This window comes from Pipra filicauda, unplaced genomic scaffold (genome assembly GCF_003945595.2).
Source record: "Pipra filicauda isolate LSUMZ 115617 unplaced genomic scaffold, ASM394559v2 scaffold183_size1465899_pilon, whole genome shotgun sequence".
In the NCBI taxonomy this organism is placed as follows: domain Eukaryota; kingdom Metazoa; phylum Chordata; class Aves; order Passeriformes; family Pipridae; genus Pipra; species Pipra filicauda.
In genome coordinates, this window is record NW_024104291.1 from 1,431,109 (window position 1) to 1,452,883 (window position 21,775).

The window sequence follows — 21,775 nt, forward strand, 5'->3', positions numbered from 1 at the left end:
GGTGCCACCACTGCCCCTGTTATCCCCATCCTGGATCAGAGGCCATGGCTGGTCAGTGGCCAGAACTGCCTATCTCTGTGTATCTTGCAGGATGCAGCAACTGGAGGAAATTGTTCTATTTTGGGAAAGGCCGGGGGGTCCTTCACCCCTTTTGCAACCCTCAGTGGTGGCAGCTCTCCAACTGACCCCTCATATCCCAGCCAGGTGCCCATTCTGCCACCTGCCCTCTCCCCCTCAGACCTGAACCCACTGCTCCTCTTGTCCCTTTCTGGGTGCCCCTGGCATCTCTGGCTGTCCTGCTGTGGAGCCCAGTGTGGCACTGACATGTGCATACACTGCCAGTCCCATGCTCTCGGGATATCTGGCCACCATGGAGTTTCCTGGAGGTGAAGGGACATCACAGTGCCCCCCCAGCATGGGGGTGAGGAGGCTACCTCTGCCCTGGGCTTGGAGCTTCGCCGTGGATGTCATGTTTTAACCCCAGTCAGCAACTCGGCCCCACGCAGCCACTTGCTCACCCCCCACCAGTGGGATCAGGGAGAGAATTGGAAGGGTAAAAGTGAAAAGACTCATGGGTTGAGATAAAGACAGTTTAATAGGGGAAGTAAAAGCTGTGCACACAAAGAAAGCAAAACAAGGAATTAATTCACCGCTTCTCATGGGCAGGCAGGTGTTCAGCCACCTCCAGGATAGCAGGGCTCTATCACATGTAATGGTGACCTGGGAAGACAAAAGCCATCACTCCAAATGTCTCCCTTTTCCTTCTTCTTTCCCACCTCCATGTGCTGAGCATGATGCTATATGGTCTGGGATATCCCTTGGGTCAACCCTCTCACTGGTGGGGGGGGGGAAGAGCAGAAAAATCTTGGCTCTGTGTGAGCCCTGCACAGCCATAAGGAAAACATCCCTGTGTTACCAACGCTGCTTGCAACACAAATCCAAAACACAGCCCTGTATCACCTACTCTGAAAAAAACTAACCCTACCTCAGCCAAAACCAGCACATTCTCCCCCCTTATTCCTTACCATTTATGTCATGCTCAGCTCTCACACTGTCCAATACGTTCTTGTGTACCACCACCCCCTTCCTATCCCTTGATTCAATATGCAGATACCATTCCCTTAGTCTACAGACCACGTCTGTGAAAGCTGTGTAAAGTGCCCATAAAGGTCCACAAAACATCCACTGAGTTCATTTAGTCTGTGACTTTGGACTCCATCCATTACGGTGGTCAGTCAGGAAAGGAAAGGTGGTGTGTTCAGAGGAGTTATTGGGCACCAAAGCCAACTCAGGTGTGGTCACTGTAGCACTTGCACTGCTTCTTGTAAGGCTTGTCCTCCACTGGTATGGATGGTTCCTTCCACGCTAATTTATGAAACAGGCAACTCAAATAATGAGATACAGCAATTTAAAGATATTTCCATTACGATCTCCAACCTGGTCCCTCTGGACCAGGTTATAGGGTTTAACTTTGCAATAAACTCCTCCCCATGCCCCTGCTTCAGCTTGAACTAACCCACAGACTGAAGTCCTTTAGGGCTGTACCTGCTCCACGTGGAAGCTTATCTGTGCACCACAATCACTACCACAGAGGTATAGACTTATCCACATCTACAGTTGCTTTGAGGTGCACCCGTTCCAGTGTGGCCTAATCCATGGGCTCTTCTTGCTGCCATGTGCTTGGGACATGAACGCTCTGGGGACATTGAGCAACCCCTTTCTGCAGACATATGGAAATCTCGCTGGAGATACACTGGAACTCGGATATCTGGGGACAGAGGATACAGATGGTGTCCAGAGACTGGGGACCCCAGAAACATCCCCTTTCCCTAGGCTCTTCCTGAGCTCAGTAGGGATGTGGACAGGGACTGAGATCTGACCCCATGATGTGTAACTCCTCTGGCAGCAGCACAGAACCATTGCTGGACCCAGGGATTTGTGGACATGGGTACCCTGCCACTGTCCCCATCCAGGGAGGGCGAAAGCCACAGCCAGGGCATTGGCCAGCATTGCCTGTCCTCGCGTGTCCCTGTGGCATGTGGCAATCAAGGGAAATTGTTCTATTTGGGGAAAGGCTGTGAGGTACCTCATCCCTTTGCAACCCCTAGTGGTGACAGCTCTCCCACGGTCCCCATTTGTCCCAGCCAGGTGCCTGCAATGCCAGCCACCCCTTCCCTGCCAGACCTGTCCCACCACACTTCTTATCCCTTCCCTGTGCCCCAGTATCCCTGGATGTCCTGCCATGGGGCCTAGTGATGCACTGAGGTGTGTGGGTGCTGCTGGCCCCATGCAACCAGCTGGGAGCTTGGCCACATCAGAGCACCTGGGCCACTGCAGAGCTTCTTGGAAGTGCAGAGGCATACTAGGGCTCTGGGGACAGAGGGACACAGGGGATGCTCTGCCCTTCTGCTCCCCCACCTCTTCCTAAGATGCTCATAGTGATTATGGCAGCAGAGTTGCGGGTGACTTGGGTTCAGCAGACTCAAGTTGCGCCTCAGCATCCCAATCTTGGGACATAAATAATTACCAAATCCTCTCTGTGCCTCTGGGGACCCCCTCAGCCAAAAATGGTCCCCCACATCCTGCTGTGAGAGACGGGGGGCAGCTGCCACTGCCAGCAGTGATGACAGGAGCAGGAGGAGGGGGACTGTGGCTGGAGTATGGCACAGCCACCATGGGGGTACAGCATTGCTGGGTCTGGGCTGAGCTGAACTGGGGTGCCCAGCCCCAGGTTGGGGCCCAGAGAAGGCTGCTCAGGGCCATCAGGGCCCCCGGGAGATGCAATGAGATTCTCAGTTCCCTGGTGCCACAGGCTCCACGTTTGGGCAAGCCTATCCCTGACCTACTGCTGTCCTGGGGAGTCCACCCCCAGAAACAGATCGGAGGTGGACTGTGCCATCACACGTGTCCCCAAGTGTCCCTGTGTCATCCCTGGCACCTCCTGCTGTCATATCCCCCCGTGGCACTAGGGGAACCATGGTGCCACAGCTTCAGGGTGCTGAGCACAAACTTACCCTGGGCTATCTGTGACCCAGCTGCCCCATGGAGAGATGGAGATGCTGGGTCAGAGATGTCCCATGGACTGAGAGCATGGCTGGGAAGGGACCTCATGTCCTGGGGAGTTGTTCCAAGCCTCCCCCCAACCCGCCATCCTCCTGGGGAGTCCATCCCAAGTCACAGCTCAGGAGGGGGAGATGTCACCACATGTGTCTCCAAATGATCCCACGTTGTCCCCAGCACCTCCTGCTGACAGATCGCCATGACTCTGATTGCCCCAAGCCCCTTGAAACTGTCCTTGTCCTCTCTTGAATCTGACCAGGACCCTTTCAGATGCGAGGCAGCTCTGGATCTGGGCCCCAGCTGCCCCCTCCAGAGTCCCTGGGCCCCACAGTTGCTCACTCAACCCCAGCTGGCTGGACACCCTTTCCCGGCTGCCCATGCTCGGGCAGGACAAGCCAAAGTCAATGTGGTCTCAGCAGCTGGGAGATCAGGCGACAGGAGATGAGAATCTCCAGTGTATCCCAAAGCTCTGTGTCTGGACATGGGGCTGGGGTCCCGGGGCCGGTTGCTTTCCAGAGCTGCTTTGAGCTACAGCTCTGCTGCCCCTCAGTGTCGCATGACTGGGCTGAGCGTTGGACAGATTCACGCTCTCTTGTGCACAGAAATCAAGCACCGGCTTTTACTGGTGTTGCTGTCAACACAAGGAAGAAATTTTTCAGCCTGAAGTTGTTGAGATAAAGGTACAGGTCGCCCAGCCAGGTCGCATGTGCCCTGTGGTTGCAGAGTGCTCTGAGATACCTGGTCTAGTGCAGGATGGCCCAGCACAGAGCAGGGCATTTCACCAGACAATCTGTGAAGATCCCATTCAACCCAAACCATCCCAGGACTTTGTGATTCTTTGTCCCTTCAAATTCCCCATCATTGCCCGGGAAAGTCCCCTCCCCACAGAACCATTGTCTCCCTGCCCCACGCTGGGGCACTCCATGAGAGCCCCAGCCAGTTGAAAGCACCACACAGACAAATGGCTTCACAGGGCTTCTTTTATTAGCAAAGACTGGGGGAAATACCCTTGGAGTCCAGGTACCAGCTGGAAAAGGGTTCGGCAGTTGCAAGGGACTGTTGGAGGTTGGGGCCGTCGCACAACACCTCCACCTTCGTCCTGCTCTTTGAAAATAAAGAGGAGGGCACGAGTCTGCAGCTCTTCCAATGGAGTTCCCAGCACAGCCAGATGCTTCTTCCTATGAGGATAAGGCAGCATCTGGTTCTCCGGTGTCAATGCCAGCCCTGGGAGATCAGCTGCCACGGTGCGAGGAGGGCGAGTGGGAGTGGGGAGGAGCCTGCGATGTTCAGCGATGGGACGTCTTCTGCTTCCTGACACCAGCACCCGTCCTGCAACGGCAGCCGTCCTTAACTCCAAGGGTCATTCCCGGCAGACATATAGTCCACCAACCCTGGGTCCACAGACCTTGAACCCCTGGAGTCTCTGCCTGGAGGGATGGGATGTGCCCACTTCTGCAGCATGGAGATGGGTACCTGCCCCCATTTGAGGGGACAGCCCCCCTTTCAAGGCCCTTCCCAGGAGCTTCCCACCCCTTTGCAGTGTTGGGGACCTCTCCAGGGACACCACCCCTTGCCTTGCTGCCCCTGAGCTCTGTGGCCCCTCAGCTCTTACCTGGTGGCCAGGACAGGATCACCAGCTGGGCTGCCCCTCGCTGAGGTTGATCTGCTCCAGGATCTGGCTGTACCTCCGGGTGAGGGCGTTGGTGTCCCTGGTGAGGTGGGTGAGGACCTGCTGCAAGCCCGTCAGGTGGTGGGACAGGCGCTCCTCCAGCTGGGCATCCACAGCCTCGTTGCCGTCCGAGGATGTGTCCGTGTCGCTGTCGGCACCGGTGGGGCTCTGGTCGTTGACAGAGGCCAGGCCTTTCTCCACCATGGGCTTGATGGACTTGAGCAGCTGGTAGCGCTCATAGAGGTCTGTGTGGCTGCCTGCGGCCGGGGCCGCCCCCTCCTCTTGCGGGAAGACCCCTCGGAGCAAGCTGGGGAACATCACCTCCTGCTCCATCTTCTGGGTGGCTGAGAAGTACTGCTCCATGGCCTCTCTCCCACAGCTCTGGCAGCGCTGCTCTGGGCTCTTCTCAGGGTGCCTGCTGCTCCCCGTCCCCGATGGGGGCTTTTTAGGCAGTGCCGAGGCACATCCCTCCTCTGCTGTCCCCTCCTGCCTTGGCTGGGTTGCATGGCCGTGGGACTGGGCTTGGCTGCAGCCCAGCTGGAGCTCGGCCACACAGTGTCCCAGGCTCTGTGCAATCTCTCCTGGCCCAGCCTCCCCGTAGCCTTCACCCGAGCTGGCCGGAGGTCCTGCTGCATCCCCATGCCAGGAGCAGGGGAGCGGCAAGGAGCGAAGGTGCCTGGGGTCTTTCCCTCTGTCCCACTCCTACCCCTCTACACGTTCAGTTGTGGGGCCCTGTGAGAGTGGGTCCAGCTCCTGCCCCCCGGGGCTGACAGTCTGCAAACAGCTGTGCTGCCAGGGGGTCCTCACCTCCTCCTCTTCTTGCTGCCATGCGCTTGGGACGTGAACGCTCCGGGGACATTGAGCAACCCCTGTCCGTTCCTGCCAGCCCGGACACGCCAGGAGACAGTTATGTAAAACCTCACTGGTGGGTGCAGGGGTGCACTGCTGCATGGAATCCTACGTGGGGTCATGGGGACATACAGTGGGGACAGAGATGGGACCAAACGCCGCAACGGAGAACTCCTGCAGTCATGGAACGGAGCCATCACTGCCCACAGCGGAGCACAGATGGTGCCACCACTGCCCCTGTTATCCCCATCCTGGATCAGAGGCCATGGCTGGTCAGTGGCCAGAACTGCCTATCTCTGTGTATCTTGCAGGATGCAGCAACTGGAGGAAATTGTTCTATTTTGGGAAAGGCCGGGGGGTCCTTCACCCCTTTTGCAACCCTCAGTGGTGGCAGCTCTCCAACTGACCCCTCATATCCCAGCCAGGTGCCCATTCTGCCACCTGCCCTCTCCCCCTCAGACCTGAACCCACTGCTCCTCTTGTCCCTTTCTGGGTGCCCCTGGCATCTCTGGCTGTCCTGCTGTGGAGCCCAGTGTGGCACTGACATGTGCATACACTGCCAGTCCCATGCTCTCGGGATGTCTGGCCACCATGGAGTTTCCTGGAGGTGAAGGGACATCACAGTGCCCCCCCAGCATGGGGGTGAGGAGGCTACCTCTGCCCTGGGCTTGGAGCTTCGCCGTGGATGTCATGTTTTAACCCCAGTCAGCAACTCGGCCCCACGCAGCCACTTGCTCACCCCCCACCAGTGGGATCAGGGAGAGAATTGGAAGGGTAAAAGTGAAAAGACTCATGGGTTGAGATAAAGACAGTTTAATAGGGGAAGTAAAAGCTGTGCACACAAAGAAAGCAAAACAAGGAATTAATTCACCGCTTCTCATGGGCAGGCAGGTGTTCAGCCACCTCCAGGATAGCAGGGCTCTATCACATGTAATGGTGACCTGGGAAGACAAAAGCCATCACTCCAAATGTCTCCCTTTTCCTTCTTCTTTCCCACCTCCATGTGCTGAGCATGATGCTATATGGTCTGGGATATCCCTTGGGTCAACCCTCTCACTGGTGGGGGGGGGGGAAGAGCAGAAAAATCTTGGCTCTGTGTGAGCCCTGCACAGCCATAAGGAAAACATCCCTGTGTTACCAACGCTGCTTGCAACACAAATCCAAAACACAGCCCTGTATCACCTACTCTGAAAAAAACTAACTCTACCTCAGCCAAAACCAGCACATTCTCCCCCCTTATTCCTTACCATTTATGTCATGCTCAGCTCTCACACTGTCCAATACGTTCTTGTGTACCACCACCCCCTTCCCATCCCTTGATTCAATATGCATGTTATAGGTAAACAAACCAAATCAAAATATAGCAGCAAAATTTATTATAAGATTTATATAAAGTGCAGATAAGCAAATCAGCGCGCTGGCTGGCCTGGAGAGACCCCTGCTCTCCACCGGCCCACAAGCTCAATAAAGACAAACAGTAACTTGTATACTTTTTCAACTCCCCTCCCATAGTCACTTGTTAGCTCTTGATTGGGCTTGAGTTCGTGGGCTTTGTTCTGGTTGGTTCTGTTGCAGGCCCGTTCCAAGTGCCAGGTACTTTTCCATCAGCAGTTTTAATTAGCTCAAATGTCCTTGGAGTTAGGTATGTGAATGGTTTGCAGATGTTCTCTTTGGCTCTTCTTTATCATCTTTGTCCTTGACCCTCTGATCCTTGTTCTTTTCTTCCTTTTCTAATGAGTACACTTAAACAATATTTTTAGAAAAACAGAATATAGTATACAATCTGTTACAGGTAAATGTGCTTTTTTTGGCTGAGGTAGAGTTAGCTGATACAGGGCTGTGTTTTGGATTTGTGTTGCAAACAGTGTTGGTAACACAGGGATGTTTTCCTTATGGCTGTGCAGGGCTCACACAGAGCCAAGATTTTTCTGCTCTTCCCCCCCCACCACCAGCGAGAGGGTTGACCCAAGGGATATCCCAGACCATATAGCATCATGCTCAGCACATGGAGGTGGGAAAGAAGAAGGAAAAGGGAGACATTTGGAGTGATGGCTTTTGTCTTCCCAGGTCACCATTACATGTGATAGAGCCCTGCTATCCTGGAGGTGGCTGAACACCTGCCTGCCCATGAGAAGCGGTGAATTAATTCCTTGTTTTGCTTTCTTTGTGTGCACAGCTTTTACTTCCCCTATTAAACTGTCTTTATCTCAACCCATGAGTCTTCTCACTTTTACCCTTCCAATTCTCTCCCTGATCCCACTGGTGGGGGGTGAGCAAGTGGCTGCGTGGGGCCGAGTTGCTGACTGGGGTTAAAACATGACATCCATGGTGAAGCTCCAAGCCCAGGGCAGAGGTAGCCTCCTCATGCCCATGCTGGGGGGACACTGTGATGTCCCTTCACCTCCAGGAAACTCCATGGTGGCCAGATATCCCGAGAGCATGGGACTGGCAGTGTATGCACATGTCAGTGCCACACTGGGCTCCACAGCAGGACAGCCAGAGATGCCAGGGGCACCCAGAAAGGGACAAGAGGAGCAGTGGGTTCAGGTCTGAGGGGGAGAGGGCAGGTGGCAGAATGGGCACCTGGCTGGGATATGAGGGGTCAGTTGGAGAGCTGCCACCACTGAGGGTTGCAAAAGGGGTGAAGGACCCCCTGGCCTGGTCCCATCTCTGTCCCCATTGCATGTCCCCATGACCCCACGTAGGATTCCATGCAGCAGTGCACCCCTGCACCCCCAGTGAGGTTTTACATAACTGTCTCCTGGCGTGTCCGGGCTGGCAGGAACGGACAGGGGTTGCTCAATGTCCCCGGAGCGTTCACGTCCCAAGCGCATGGCAGCAAGAAGAGGAGGAGGTGAGGACCCCCTGGCAGCACAGCTGTTTGCAGACTGTCAGCCCCGGGGGACAGGAGTTGGACCCACTCTCACAGGGCCCCACAACTGAACGTGTAGAGGGGTAGGAGTGGGACAGAGGGAAAGACCCCAGGCACCTTCGCTCCTTGCCGCTCCCCTGCTCCTGGCATGGGGATGCAGCAGGACCTCCGGCCAGCTCGGGTGAAGGCTACGGGGAGGCTGGGCCAGGAGAGATTGCACAGAGCCTGGGACACTGTGTGGCCGAGCTCCAGCTGGGCTGCAGCCAAGCCCAGTCCCACGGCCATGCAGCCCAGCCAAGGCAGGAGGGGACAGCAGAGGAGGGATGTGCCTCGGCACTGCCTAAAAAGCCCCCATCGGGGACGGGGAGCAGCAGGCACCCTGAGAAGAGCCCAGAGCAGCGCTGCCAGAGCTGTGGGAGAGAGGCCATGGAGCAGTACTTCTCAGCCACCCAGAAGATGGAGCAGGAGGTGATGTTCCCCAGCTTGCTCCGAGGGGTCTTCCCGCAAGAGGAGGGGGCGGCCCCGGCCGCAGGCAGCCACACAGACCTCTATGAGCGCTACCAGCTGCTCAAGTCCATCAAGCCCATGGTGGAGAAAGGCCTGGCCTCTGTCAACGACCAGAGCCCCACCGGTGCCGACAGCGACACGGACACATCCTCGGACGGCAACGAGGCTGTGGATGCCCAGCTGGAGGAGCGCCTGTCCCACCACCTGACGGGCTTGCAGCAGGTCCTCACCCACCTCACCAGGGACACCAACGCCCTCACCCGGAGGTACAGCCAGATCCTGGAGCAGATCAACCTCAGCGAGGGGCAGCCCAGCTGGTGATCCTGTCCTGGCCACCAGGTAAGAGCTGAGGGGCCACAGAGCTCAGGGGCAGCAAGGCAAGGGGTGGTGTCCCTGGAGAGGGCCCCAACACTGCAAAGGGGTGGGAAGCTCCTGGGAAGGGCCTTGAAAGGGGGGCTGTCCCCTCAAATGGGGGCAGGTACCCATCTCCATGCTGCAGAAGTGGGCACATCCCATCCCTCCAGGCAGAGACTCCAGGGGTTCAAGATCTGTGGACCCAGGGTTGGTGGACTATATGTCTGCCGGGGATGACCCTTGGAGTTAAGGACGGCTGCCGTTGCAGGATGGGTGCTGGTGTCAGGAAGCAGAAGACGTCCCATCGCTGAACATCGCAGGCTCCTCCCCACTCCCACTCGCCCTCCTCGCACCGTGGCAGCTGATCTCCCAGGGCTGGCATTGACACCGGAGAACCAGATGCTGCCTTATCCTCATAGGAAGAAGCATCTGGCTGTGCTGGGAACTCCATTGGAAGAGCTGCAGACTCGTGCCCTCCTCTTTATTTTCAAAGAGCAGGACGAAGGTGGAGGTGTTGTGCGACGGCCCCAACCTCCAACAGTCCCTTGCAACTGCCGAACCCTTTTCCAGCTGGTACCTGGACTCCAAGGGTATTTCCCCCAGTCTTTGCTAATAAAAGAAGCCCTGTGAAGCCATTTGTCTGTGTGGTGCTTTCAACTGGCTGGGGCTCTCATGGAGTGCCCCAGCGTGGGGCAGGGAGACACTGGCTCTGTGGGGAGGGGACTTTCCCGGGCAATGATGGGGAATTTGAAGGGACAAAGAATCACAAAGTCCTGGGATGGTTTGGGTTGAATGGGATCTTCACAGATTGTCTGGTGAAATGCCCTGCTCTGTGCTGGGCCATCCTGCACTAGACCAGGTATCTCAGAGCACTCTGCATCCACAGGGCACATGCGACCTGGCTGGGCGACCTGTTCCTTTATCTCAACAACTTCAGGCTGAAAAATTTCTTCCTTGTGTTGACAGCAACACCAGTAAAAGCCGGTGCTTGATTTCTGCGCACAAGAGAGCGTGAATCTGTCCAACGCTCAGCCCAGTCATGCGACACTGAGGGGCAGCAGAGCTGTAGCTCAAAGCAGCTCTGGAAGGCAACCGGCCCCGGGACCCCAGCCCCATGTCCAGACACAGAGCTTTGGGATACACTGGAGATTCTCATCTCCTGTCGCCTGATCTCCCAGCTGCTGAGACCACATTGACTTTGGCTTGTCCTGCCCGAGCATGGGCAGCAGGGAAAGGGTGTCCAGCCAGCTGGGGTTGAGTGAGCAACTGTGGGGCCCAGGGACTCTGGAGGGGGCAGCTGGGGCCCAGATCCAGAGCTGCCTCGCATCTGAAAGGGTCCTGGTCAGATTCAAGAGAGGACAAGGACAGTTTCAAGGGGCTTGGGGCAATCAGAGTCATGGTGATCTGTCAGCAGGAGGTGCTGGGGACAACGTGGGATCATTTGGAGACACATGTGGTGACATCTCCCCCTCCTGAGCTGTGACTTGGGATGGACTCCCCAGGAGGATGGCGGGTTGGGGGGAGGCTTGGAACAGCTCCCCAGGACATGAGGTCCCTTCCCAGCCATGCCCTCAATCCATGGGACATCTCTGACCCAGCATCTCCATCTCTCCATGGGGCAGCTGGGTCACAGATAGCCCAGTTTGTGCTCAGCACCCTGAAGCTGTGGCACCATGGTTCCCCTAGTGCCATGGGGGGATATGACAGCAGGAGGTGCCAGGGATGACACAGGGACACTTGGGGACACGTGTGATGGCACAGTCCACCTCCGATCTGTTTCTGGGGATGGACTCCCCAGGACAGCAGTAGGTCAGGGATAGGCTTGCCCAAACGTGGAGCCTGTGGCACCAGGGAGCTGAGAATCTCATTGCATCTCCCGGGGGCCCTGATGGCCCTGAGCAGCCTTCTCTGGGCCCCAACCTGGGGCTGGGCACCCCAGTTCAGCTCAGCCCAGACCCAGCAATGCTGCACCCCCATGGTGGCTGTGCCATACTCCAGCCACAGTCCCCCTCCTCCTGCTCCTGTCATCACTGCTGGCAGTGGCAGCTGCCCCCCGTCTCTCACAGCAGGATGTGGGGGACCATTTTTGGCTGAGGGGGTCCCCAGAGGCACAGAGAGGATTTGGTAATTATTTATGTCCCAAGATTGGGATGCTGAGGCGCAACTTGAGTCTGCTGAACCCAAGTCACCCGCAACTCTGCTGCCATAATCACTATGAGCATCTTAGGAAGAGGTGGGGGAGCAGAAGGGCAGAGCATCCCCTGTGTCCCTCTGTCCCCAGAGCCCTAGTATGCCTCTGCACTTCCAAGAAGCTCTGCAGTGGCCCAGGTGCTCTGATGTGGCCAAGCTCCCAGCTGGTTGCATGGGGCCAGCAGCACCCACACACCTCAGTGCATCACTAGGCCCCATGGCAGGACATCCAGGGATACTGGGGCACAGGGAAGGGATAAGAAGTGTGGTGGGACAGGTCTGGCAGGGAAGGGGTGGCTGGCATTGCAGGCACCTGGCTGGGACAAATGGGGACCGTGGGAGAGCTGTCACCACTAGGGGTTGCAAAGGGATGAGGTACCTCACAGCCTTTCCCCAAATAGAACAATTTCCCTTGATTGCCACATGCCACAGGGACACGCGAGGACAGGCAATGCTGGCCAATGCCCTGGCTGTGGCTTTCGCCCTCCCTGGATGGGGACAGTGGCAGGGTACCCATGTCCACAAATCCCTGGGTCCAGCAATGGTTCTGTGCTGCTGCCAGAGGAGTTACACATCATGGGGTCAGATCTCAGTCCCTGTCCACATCCCTACTGAGCTCAGGAAGAGCCTAGGGAAAGGGGATGTTTCTGGGGTCCCCAGTCTCTGGACACCATCTGTATCCTCTGTCCCCAGATATCCGAGTTCCAGTGTATCTCCAGCGAGATTTCCATATGTCTGCAGAAAGGGGTTGCTCAATGTCCCCAGAGCGTTCATGTCCCAAGCACATGGCAGCAAGAAGAGCCCATGGATTAGGCCACACTGGAACGGGTGCACCTCAAAGCAACTGTAGATGTGGATAAGTCTATACCTCTGTGGTAGTGATTGTGGTGCACAGATAAGCTTCCACGTGGAGCAGGTACAGCCCTAAAGGACTTCAGTCTGTGGGTTAGTTCAAGCTGAAGCAGGGGCATGGGGAGGAGTTTATTGCAAAGTTAAACCCTATAACCTGGTCCAGAGGGACCAGGTTGGAGATCGTAATGGAAATATCTTTAAATTGCTGTATCTCATTATTTGAGTTGCCTGTTTCATAAATTAGCGTGGAAGGAACCATCCATACCAGTGGAGGACAAGCCTTACAAGAAGCAGTGCAAGTGCTACAGTGACCACACCTGAGTTGGCTTTGGTGCCCAATAACTCCTCTGAACACACCACCTTTCCTTTCCTGACTGACCACCGTAATGGATGGAGTCCAAAGTCACAGACTAAATGAACTCAGTGGATGTTTTGTGGACCTTTATGGGCACTTTACACAGCTTTCACAGACGTGGTCTGTAGACTAAGGGAATGGTATCTGCATATTGAATCAAGGGATAGGAAGGGGGTGGTGGTACACAAGAACGTATTGGACAGTGTGAGAGCTGAGCATGACATAAATGGTAAGGAATAAGGGGGGAGAATGTGCTGGTTTTGGCTGAGGTAGGGTTAGTTTTTTTCAGAGTAGGTGATACAGGGCTGTGTTTTGGATTTGTGTTGCAAGCAGCGTTGGTAACACAGGGATGTTTTCCTTATGGCTGTGCAGGGCTCACACAGAGCCAAGATTTTTCTGCTCTTCCCCCCCCCCCACCAGTGAGAGGGTTGACCCAAGGGATATCCCAGACCATATAGCATCATGCTCAGCACATGGAGGTGGGAAAGAAGAAGGAAAAGGGAGACATTTGGAGTGATGGCTTTTGTCTTCCCAGGTCACCATTACATGTGATAGAGCCCTGCTATCCTGGAGGTGGCTGAACACCTGCCTGCCCATGAGAAGCGGTGAATTAATTCCTTGTTTTGCTTTCTTTGTGTGCACAGCTTTTACTTCCCCTATTAAACTGTCTTTATCTCAACCCATGAGTCTTTTCACTTTTACCCTTCCAATTCTCTCCCTGATCCCACTGGTGGGGGGTGAGCAAGTGGCTGCGTGGGGCCGAGTTGCTGACTGGGGTTAAAACATGACATCCACGGCGAAGCTCCAAGCCCAGGGCAGAGGTAGCCTCCTCACCCCCATGCTGGGGGGGCACTGTGATGTCCCTTCACCTCCAGGAAACTCCATGGTGGCCAGACATCCCGAGAGCATGGGACTGGCAGTGTATGCACATGTCAGTGCCACACTGGGCTCCACAGCAGGACAGCCAGAGATGCCAGGGGCACCCAGAAAGGGACAAGAGGAGCAGTGGGTTCAGGTCTGAGGGGGAGAGGGCAGGTGGCAGAATGGGCACCTGGCTGGGATATGAGGGGTCAGTTGGAGAGCTGCCACCACTGAGGGTTGCAAAAGGGGTGAAGGACCCCCCGGCCTTTCCCAAAATAGAACAATTTCCTCCAGTTGCTGCATCCTGCAAGATACACAGAGATAGGCAGTTCTGGCCACTGACCAGCCATGGCCTCTGATCCAGGATGGGGATAACAGGGGCAGTGGTGGCACCATCTGTGCTCCGCTGTGGGCAGTGATGGCTCCGTTCCATGACTGCAGGAGTTCTCCGTTGCGGCGTTTGGTCCCATCTCTGTCCCCACTGTATGTCCCCATGACCCCACGTAGGATTCCATGCAGCAGTGCACCCCTGCACCCACCAGTGAGGTTTTACATAACTGTCTCCTGGCGTGTCCGGGCTGGCAGGAACGGACAGGGGTTGCTCAATGTCCCCGGAGCGTTCACGTCCCAAGCGCATGGCAGCAAGAAGAGGAGGAGGTGAGGACCCCCTGGCAGCACAGCTGTTTGCAGACTGTCAGCCCCGGGGGGCAGGAGCTGGACCCACTCTCACAGGGCCCCACAACTGAACGTGTAGAGGGGTAGGAGTGGGACAGAGGGAAAGACCCCAGGCACCTTCGCTCCTTGCCGCTCCCCTGCTCCTGGCATGGGGATGCAGCAGGACCTCCGGCCAGCTCGGGTGAAGGCTACGGGGAGGCTGGGCCAGGAGAGATTGCACAGAGCCTGGGACACTGTGTGGCCGAGCTCCAGCTGGGCTGCAGCCAAGCCCAGTCCCACGGCCATGCAGCCCAGCCAAGGCAGGAGGGGACAGCAGAGGAGGGATGTGCCTCGGCACTGCCTAAAAAGCCCCCATCGGGGACGGGGAGCAGCAGGCACCCTGAGAAGAGCCCAGAGCAGCGCTGCCAGAGCTGTGGGAGAGAGGCCATGGAGCAGTACTTCTCAGCCACCCAGAAGATGGAGCAGGAGGTGATGTTCCCCAGCTTGCTCCGAGGGGTCTTCCCGCAAGAGGAGGGGGCGGCCCCGGCCGCAGGCAGCCACACAGACCTCTATGAGCGCTACCAGCTGCTCAAGTCCATCAAGCCCATGGTGGAGAAAGGCCTGGCCTCTGTCAACGACCAGAGCCCCACCGGTGCCGACAGCGACACGGACACATCCTCGGACGGCAACGAGGCTGTGGATGCCCAGCTGGAGGAGCGCCTGTCCCACCACCTGACGGGCTTGCAGCAGGTCCTCACCCACCTCACCAGGGACACCAACGCCCTCACCCGGAGGTACAGCCAGATCCTGGAGCAGATCAACCTCAGCGAGGGGCAGCCCAGCTGGTGATCCTGTCCTGGCCACCAGGTAAGAGCTGAGGGGCCACAGAGCTCAGGGGCAGCAAGGCAAGGGGTGGTGTCCCTGGAGAGGTCCCCAACACTGCAAAGGGGTGGGAAGCTCCTGGGAAGGGCCTTGAAAGGGGGGCTGTCCCCTCAAATGGGGGCAGGTACCCATCTCCATGCTGCAGAAGTGGGCACATCCCATCCCTCCAGGCAGAGACTCCAGGGGTTCAAGGTCTGTGGACCCAGGGTTGGTGGACTATATGTCTGCCGGGAATGACCCTTGGAGTTAAGGACGGCTGCCGTTGCAGGACGGGTGCTGGTGTCAGGAAGCAGAAGACGTCCCATCGCTGAACATCGCAGGCTCCTCCCCACTCCCACTCGCCCTCCTCGCACCGTGGCAGCTGATCTCCCAGGGCTGGCACTGACACCGGAGAACCAGATGCTGCCTTATCCTCATAGGAAGAAGCATCTGGCTGTGCTGGGAACTCCATTGGAAGAGCTGCAGACTCGTGCCCTCCTCTTTATTTTCAAAGAGCAGGACGAAGGTGGAGGTGTTGTGCGACGGCCCCAACCTCCAACAGTCCCTTGCAACTGCCAAGCCCTTTTCCAGCTGGTACCTGGACTCCAAGGGTATTTCCCCCAGTCTTTGCTAATAAAAGAAGCCCTGTGAAGCCATTTGTCTGTGTGGTGCTTTCAACTGGCTGGGGCTCTCATGGAGTGCCCCAGCGTGGGGTAGGGAGACACTGGTTCTGTGGGGAGGGAACTTTCCCGGGCAATGATGGGGAATTTGAAGGGACAAAGAATCACAAAGTCCTGGGATGGTTTGGGTTGAATGGGATCTTCACAGATTGTCTGGTGAAATGCCCTGCTCTGTGCTGGGCCATCCTGCACTAGACCAGGTATCTCAGAGCACTCTGCAACCACAGGGCACATGCGACCTGGCTGGGCGACCTGTTCCTTTATCTCAACAACTTCAGGCTGAAAAATTTCTTCCTTGTGTTGACAGCAACACCAGTAAAAGCCGGTGCTTGATTTCTGCGCACAAGAGAGCGTGAATCTGTCCAACGCTCAGCCCAGTCATGCGACACTGAGGGGCAGCAGAGCTGTAGCTCAAAGCAGCTCTGGAAGGCAACCGGCCCCGGGACCCCAGCCCCATGTCCAGACACAGAGCTTTGGGATACACTGGAGATTCTCATCTCCTGTCGCCTGATCTCCCAGCTGCTGAGACCACATTGACTTTGGCTTGTCCTGCCCGAGCATGGGCAGCAGGGAAAGGGTGTCCAGCCAGCTGGGGTTGAGTGAGCAACTGTGGGGCCCAGGGACTCTGGAGGGGGCAGCTGGGGCCCAGATCCAGAGCTGCCTCGCATCTGAAAGGGTCCTGGTCAGATTCAAGAGAGGACAAGGACAGTTTCAAGGGGCTTGGGGCAATCAGAGTCATGGCGATCTGTCAGCAGGAGGTGCTGGGGACAACGTGGGATCATTTGGAGACACATGTGGTGACATCTCCCCCTCCTGAGCTGTGGCTTGGGATCCCCATTGCAATGCCACCTCCAGGTGGGGCATGATGGAGCACTGCCTTTGGAGCTCCTCTGCCCCCAGGCTGATTGCAGAGCCGGATGTTGAACCATAAGGAATGGATGGACATTGGTTCCCAGTGAGGTGAGGACAACAAAGGATGCTATGTCCCTCTGGTGGTCTACCTGTCTGGAGCTCAAGAGTGGGGATCTGTGTCTCCTGGAAAACAAGGCCAGCTGTGCTGGTTTTGCTGGGGTAGAGTTAATTTTCTTCACTGTAGTTGGTATGGAACTATGTTTTGGATTTGTGCTGAACACACAGTTGATAATACACAGTTGTTATCACTGACATTGCTTGCACAGCGCTCAGGCCTTTTCTGTATTTTGTACTGCCATGCTGATGAGGAAGCTGGAGGAGCATGGGAATCTGGGAGAAGACACAACAGGGACAGTTGTGTGGTGATCCCAACTGATCCAATGGATATGCCATACCATATGACATCGTGCTCGGTATGTAAAGCGGGAGGAGGAAGAAAGAAAAGGGGGATTTTTGGAGTGATTGTGTTTGTCTTTACAGGTCACTTTTACCTGCGATGGAGCTCTGCTGTCCTGGAGATGGCTAAATCCCTGCCTGCCCATGGGAAGTGGTGAATGAATTTCTTGTTTTGCTGTGTGTGCAGGATGGCTTTTGCTTTCCCTATTATACTACCTTTATGTCAACCCATGTGTTTTCTCACTTTCACCCTCATCCCACTCGTAGTGGGGTGAGTGAGCAGCTCTTGGTGGTTCTTGGTGCCTGGCTGGGGTTAAGCCATGACAGTGCCACAGTGAGGAAGGCCTGCAGTCACCTCCAGCAGTGGCTTTGGGCTCGGGCAGCATGCTCAGCAGCTGGAGAGGCTCGTGGTGCTCTAGCGAAGTGTCATACCAGGAATAGGATGAAGCACTCCCCATCACTGTTGAACACGACCAGTGACAGACGCGAGATGTTCCCAGAAAAGGTCTGTGCCCTGGCACAGCTGGAAGGGCTTGCTGACGTCTTCTGCACCACTTGCAACCCCCCAGGACTTGTGGGTCTGTCTCTGAGAGCCGCTGTCTGCCCAGCTGGCCCCGACCCCGGTGTGTCACAGGAACCTTCTGCCTGCACCGATTGCAGGGCATTGCGTCACACTGCCCCAGGGATGCGTCAAGCCCTCAGGATGCCCTGCTGCTGCTGAACACCCCTGCTGGCCACAGCTGATAAGAGATGTTAGATGGCCACAGGAAAGGTCTTTGTCCTGGAAAAACCCAGGGCTGGTCCCAGCGGGATGTTGGCAGACGGGGCAGATCAGGCCGTCTCTGGCCTGGCAGGGGATGCTGGCTCTGCGCTGCCCTGGGCAGGCTCCCGGGGCACCCGCACTGTCACCATCCACCACGGGGAAATATGTTTTCTGTTCATATCGTTGAAGCAAATCAGGATGGCAACACTTCCTTTAAATCTGTTTAGGGGCATCAAAGCCAGCAGAGAGCAGTGACCTGGGCACAGAGGCTCAGTGTCAGGAAGACAAGAGAGAAAGTACAGCTTTGACCCAAAATGTCAAAAGAATGAGAAACCCCAAGTTCCCTTCTCTAACCAGGCCCAAGAAGTCCTAATCACACAACCACCCACCCCCAAGGATGGGGGGCTGCCAGCATCCCCACCCCTCCCGCAGGGCAGGTTTCCCATCTGCACACCCCTGCCTTTCAATTTGGGGTGCTCTGGTCTCGGCTGTACCTCCTGCTGCTGCCTATTGCCTGCTCAGGGAGATGCTGGAGGAAAGAACCTCACAAATTCACGCTTGGACCCCCCAGGTCTGGCTCTGCTGTCAGCCGAGTTGGCTGTGAGCCAGCAAGGTGTCCTCAGGCAAAGATAGTGGAGGGAGGGGATCCTTCCCTTCTGCTCAGCCCTGTGAGGCCTCACCTGGAAGTGCTGTGTCCAGTTCTGGGCTCTCCAGTACAAGAGAGACACGGATGTACTGGAGCAGGTCCAGTGAATGGCTGTAAAAGCGATAGAGGAGTTGGGCCATATTCCACATGATGAAAGGCTGAGACAGCTAGGAGTGTTCAGAGTGGATAAGAGAATGCTCAGGGGGATCCAATCAGTGTTTATGATGAAGGTGGAGAGGATGCAGCCTGAGAAGATGGAGCCAGATTGTTCCCAGTGGTGTCCAGTGACAGGATGGTGAAGGGCACAAACTGAAACACAGGACATCCCATCTAAATGTGAGAAAAACTTCTTTTTGTTCCTAAAACTGAAGATAGTAAACATCATCACAGGCTGCCCAGAGAGATGGCAGAGTCTCCATCCTCAGAGATATCTGATTTCCAACCTCTCCAGTCGCTGACCCTGCTTTAGTAGTGTTTGGAGCAGATCAGCTCCAGATGTATCTTCCATCCTCTTCAGTGCTGACTCTGGCTCTGTCCCTGCTCAGGAGTTGGCTGCAGGCTGCTCACAGCACCCAACAGGGAGGATGCTCTGCCAGGCCTGCTTGGAGTCTGGGATACCAGCACGGCTGCTTTGGACTGGGTTCGACAGGTTTTGACTCTTGTCCAAGGACCTTCCCTCACACTTGGAACTTTCATGCCTCTCCTCTGGCTGACATCCTCTCAATTTTAAAAGTCTTTTTTTTCATTCTCTGGTCACCATTTAATCCTGATGGTCATATTACTCCTTAAATAACCAGTTTGGGGAAAATACCCTTCAGACAAGTATCACCTGTTCATTATCACCTTCCTCTTTTAGCAGGGGTTGTTCTCAAGGCCAGTTGCCATGGTTGGGCTGGGTGAGACCCCCAGACCAGCCCTGAAGAAGTTGGGTTGCCAGGCAGGGCACATAAGGGACTCCCCCTCTCTGGATAAACCCATCACTTTTTCTCCTTCCCCCCTCCTCAGAAATGCCCAAATCAAGGCAGCTTTGCCTAAAGCCTGCCTGCACTGGGGGAAGGTGCTGGACTCACTGTCCCAGGCCTTCAGGAGTGGTAAGGATGGTGGTTACAGGACAGGATGAGACAGTACATGAGAGACCCCAGGCACCTCCTCTTCTCACTGTCCTGGTCACACCATGGGGATGCAGTGGGACCCCTGGCCAGCTTGGGTGAAGGCCACAGGGAGGCTGGGTCAGGAGAGATTGCACAGGGACACAGTGTAGCCAAGCCCCAGCTGGGGTGGAGCCAAGCCTGGCCCTGCAGCCATCCAGCCTGGATGGGGCTGGCAGGGGAGGACAGCATTGGACAGCAGAGGAGGGACGTGCCTCAGGGATGTGCCTCGGCACTGCATAAAAAGCCCCCATCGGGGACGGGGAGCAGGACGGGGAGAAGAGCCCAGAGCAGCGCTGCCAGAGCTGTGGGAGAGAGGCCATGGAGCAGTACTTCTCAGCCACCCAGAAGATGGAGCAGGAGGTGATGTTCCCCAGCTTGCTCCGAGGGGTCTTCCCGCAAGAGGAGGGGGCGGCCCTGGCCGCAGGCAGCCACACAGACCTCTATGAGCGCTACCAGCTGCTCAAGTCCATCAAGCCCATGGTGGAGAAAGGCCTGGCCTCTGTCAACGACCAGAGCCCGACTGGCACTGACGCTGAAAAAGCTTTAGATGAGGGTGCAGACAGCAATCTGGAGGAGCGCCTCTCCCATCATGTCAACGGCTTGCAGCAAGTTCTGACAGACCTCACCAAAAACACCAAAGCCCTCACCCGGAGGTACAGCCAGATCCTGGAGGAGATCAACCTCAGTGAAGATCATTCCAGCTCTTGAGCCTGCACTCCCTGCCTCCGAGGTAAGAGCCTGGGGACACAGAGTGCCGAGGAGGAGCTGGCTGAGGGGTAACATACTCTTCCTTATGCCCCGTCAGCTGTGTGGCTTTTCAATGTTTGCATCACATCCCCAAATCCCAGGACTTCTGAGTCTGCACTTCACTGCTCAACAGATACATTCTCCTGTATTTGTCTTTCTCAACTGCTCACTAATGCAAAATGCACCACTGAACAAAGGCCACTCTGTGAGCTCCACATTGTTCCCAAGACTCCCCAGTTTACAGCATAGGCAATATCTTGCTGCTTCTGGGCAAACACAAAAGGTCCCAGGGACAAAAGTGATGTGTGATTGGTGGACCCTGAACTCTGGACTGCAGGAGCTGCCAGGCACTGTTGCTCCATCTGTTTCTCTTTTTTCTCTAATTGAAAATGTAACAGAGTCATTTTTTGGGAGGAATTTGGCACTTTCATGTCTCCAAATATCTAACTTTGATACATCACCTGCAAACAGCTTAGACACTTCAATCTTGTCCCAGCCGAAAAAGCAAACCCATTCTCCATGCTGGTGGGACTTTCATCCCTGAGACCCCTTGGGTAGACATCCTTGTGCTCCATCAGACAGGGCTATGGCCAAGATCCTTGTAGTGAAATGGAGAGTGTAGAAAGGTGACAGTAACAACAGAGGACATTAACAGGACTTTACAGTGTTAACCCTTGCTTAGGAGGAAACACAGCCAGGAATGAGGACATCATGACCAAACCATGTGCATTATCCCCACAGGGTGATCTGTTGTCTGCAGCCCAGTGGCACTTTTTTTCCTGCGCCAGGTCCCACTAAGGAACGCCCTTTGTGAGCAGTGCAGAGCTTGGCCCGTACCCGCCGAGCACTGCCCGTACCATCCGACTCGTCCTGTGGCTGATCCTGCCAGCAAGCCTGCTGCTTCATTTCACTCCTGTCCCAGGGGGATTTCTGCAGAGCGGAAATGAGTGTTTTGTGTTGTTGCTTTGTGGAAGGCAGCTGTAACTTTGAAGAGATGCCTTTTTCTGTGTGTGCCTAATCCTGCCCCCCCGCAACTGGTCTCTTTGATAATGTAAATGAAATGTAAAGCCTTGTGCACATGTGTCCTGTGTTTCCTACCAGCTGTCACTTCTGTATAGCTACTGTCCCCCAGCCCATGAGGGTGACAGGACCTTGACCAACAAGGCCAGGGTTCAGTGCGGGGAGGTGAGCTGGGTTTCTCTGTCAGAGAGTGGGACTTGTATTTGCCTTGGGATGGATGTTCCCCCAGCCCTCTGTTTCTCACACCTTGTAAAACCTTGGTGTAATCCTGCCACCACCCTGTGCTCTGTGCTGGGATCCCAACCTGCTCCCCAGCATCCTTCCTTCCCTTCCCTAACATCCTATTCTCTCCTGGATCCCCAACTTATCATCTCCC

General features: G+C 55.9%; 4 protein-coding genes across 4 annotated transcripts; 3 read left to right on the forward strand and 1 right to left on the reverse strand.

Annotated features, from left to right (window-relative positions):
* Positions 1-4,067: 4,067 nt before the first annotated feature.
* On the reverse strand, positions 4,068-5,161 carry LOC113998402 (mid1-interacting protein 1-B-like). Its single transcript, XM_027741100.2, has 2 exons — positions 4,673-5,161; positions 4,068-4,389 (listed from the first exon to the last, which is right to left on the reverse strand). The coding sequence occupies exon 1, from the start codon at positions 5,090-5,092 to the stop codon at positions 4,691-4,693; it is 402 nt and encodes a 133-aa protein (XP_027596901.1). The 5' UTR covers positions 5,093-5,161; the 3' UTR covers positions 4,068-4,389; positions 4,673-4,690.
* Positions 5,162-8,797: 3,636 nt separating this feature from the next.
* On the forward strand, positions 8,798-9,500 carry LOC113998406 (mid1-interacting protein 1-B-like). Its single transcript, XM_039380018.1, has 2 exons — positions 8,798-9,296; positions 9,482-9,500. Exon 1 carries the CDS (start codon positions 8,877-8,879, stop codon positions 9,276-9,278), a length of 402 nt encoding a protein of 133 aa, XP_039235952.1. The 5' UTR covers positions 8,798-8,876; the 3' UTR covers positions 9,279-9,296; positions 9,482-9,500.
* A 5,102-nt stretch (positions 9,501-14,602) lies between these two features.
* On the forward strand, positions 14,603-15,740 carry LOC113998400 (mid1-interacting protein 1-B-like). Its single transcript, XM_027741097.2, has 2 exons — positions 14,603-15,090; positions 15,374-15,740. Exon 1 carries the CDS (start codon positions 14,671-14,673, stop codon positions 15,070-15,072), a length of 402 nt encoding a protein of 133 aa, XP_027596898.1. The 5' UTR covers positions 14,603-14,670; the 3' UTR covers positions 15,073-15,090; positions 15,374-15,740.
* Positions 15,741-19,888: 4,148 nt separating this feature from the next.
* Positions 19,889-21,456, forward strand: LOC113998399 (mid1-interacting protein 1-B-like). The gene is made up of 2 exons (XM_027741095.2): positions 19,889-20,362; positions 21,121-21,456. Exon 1 carries the CDS (start codon positions 19,951-19,953, stop codon positions 20,338-20,340), a length of 390 nt encoding a protein of 129 aa, XP_027596896.1. The 5' UTR covers positions 19,889-19,950; the 3' UTR covers positions 20,341-20,362; positions 21,121-21,456.
* The last annotated feature ends 319 nt before the right edge of the window (positions 21,457-21,775 follow it).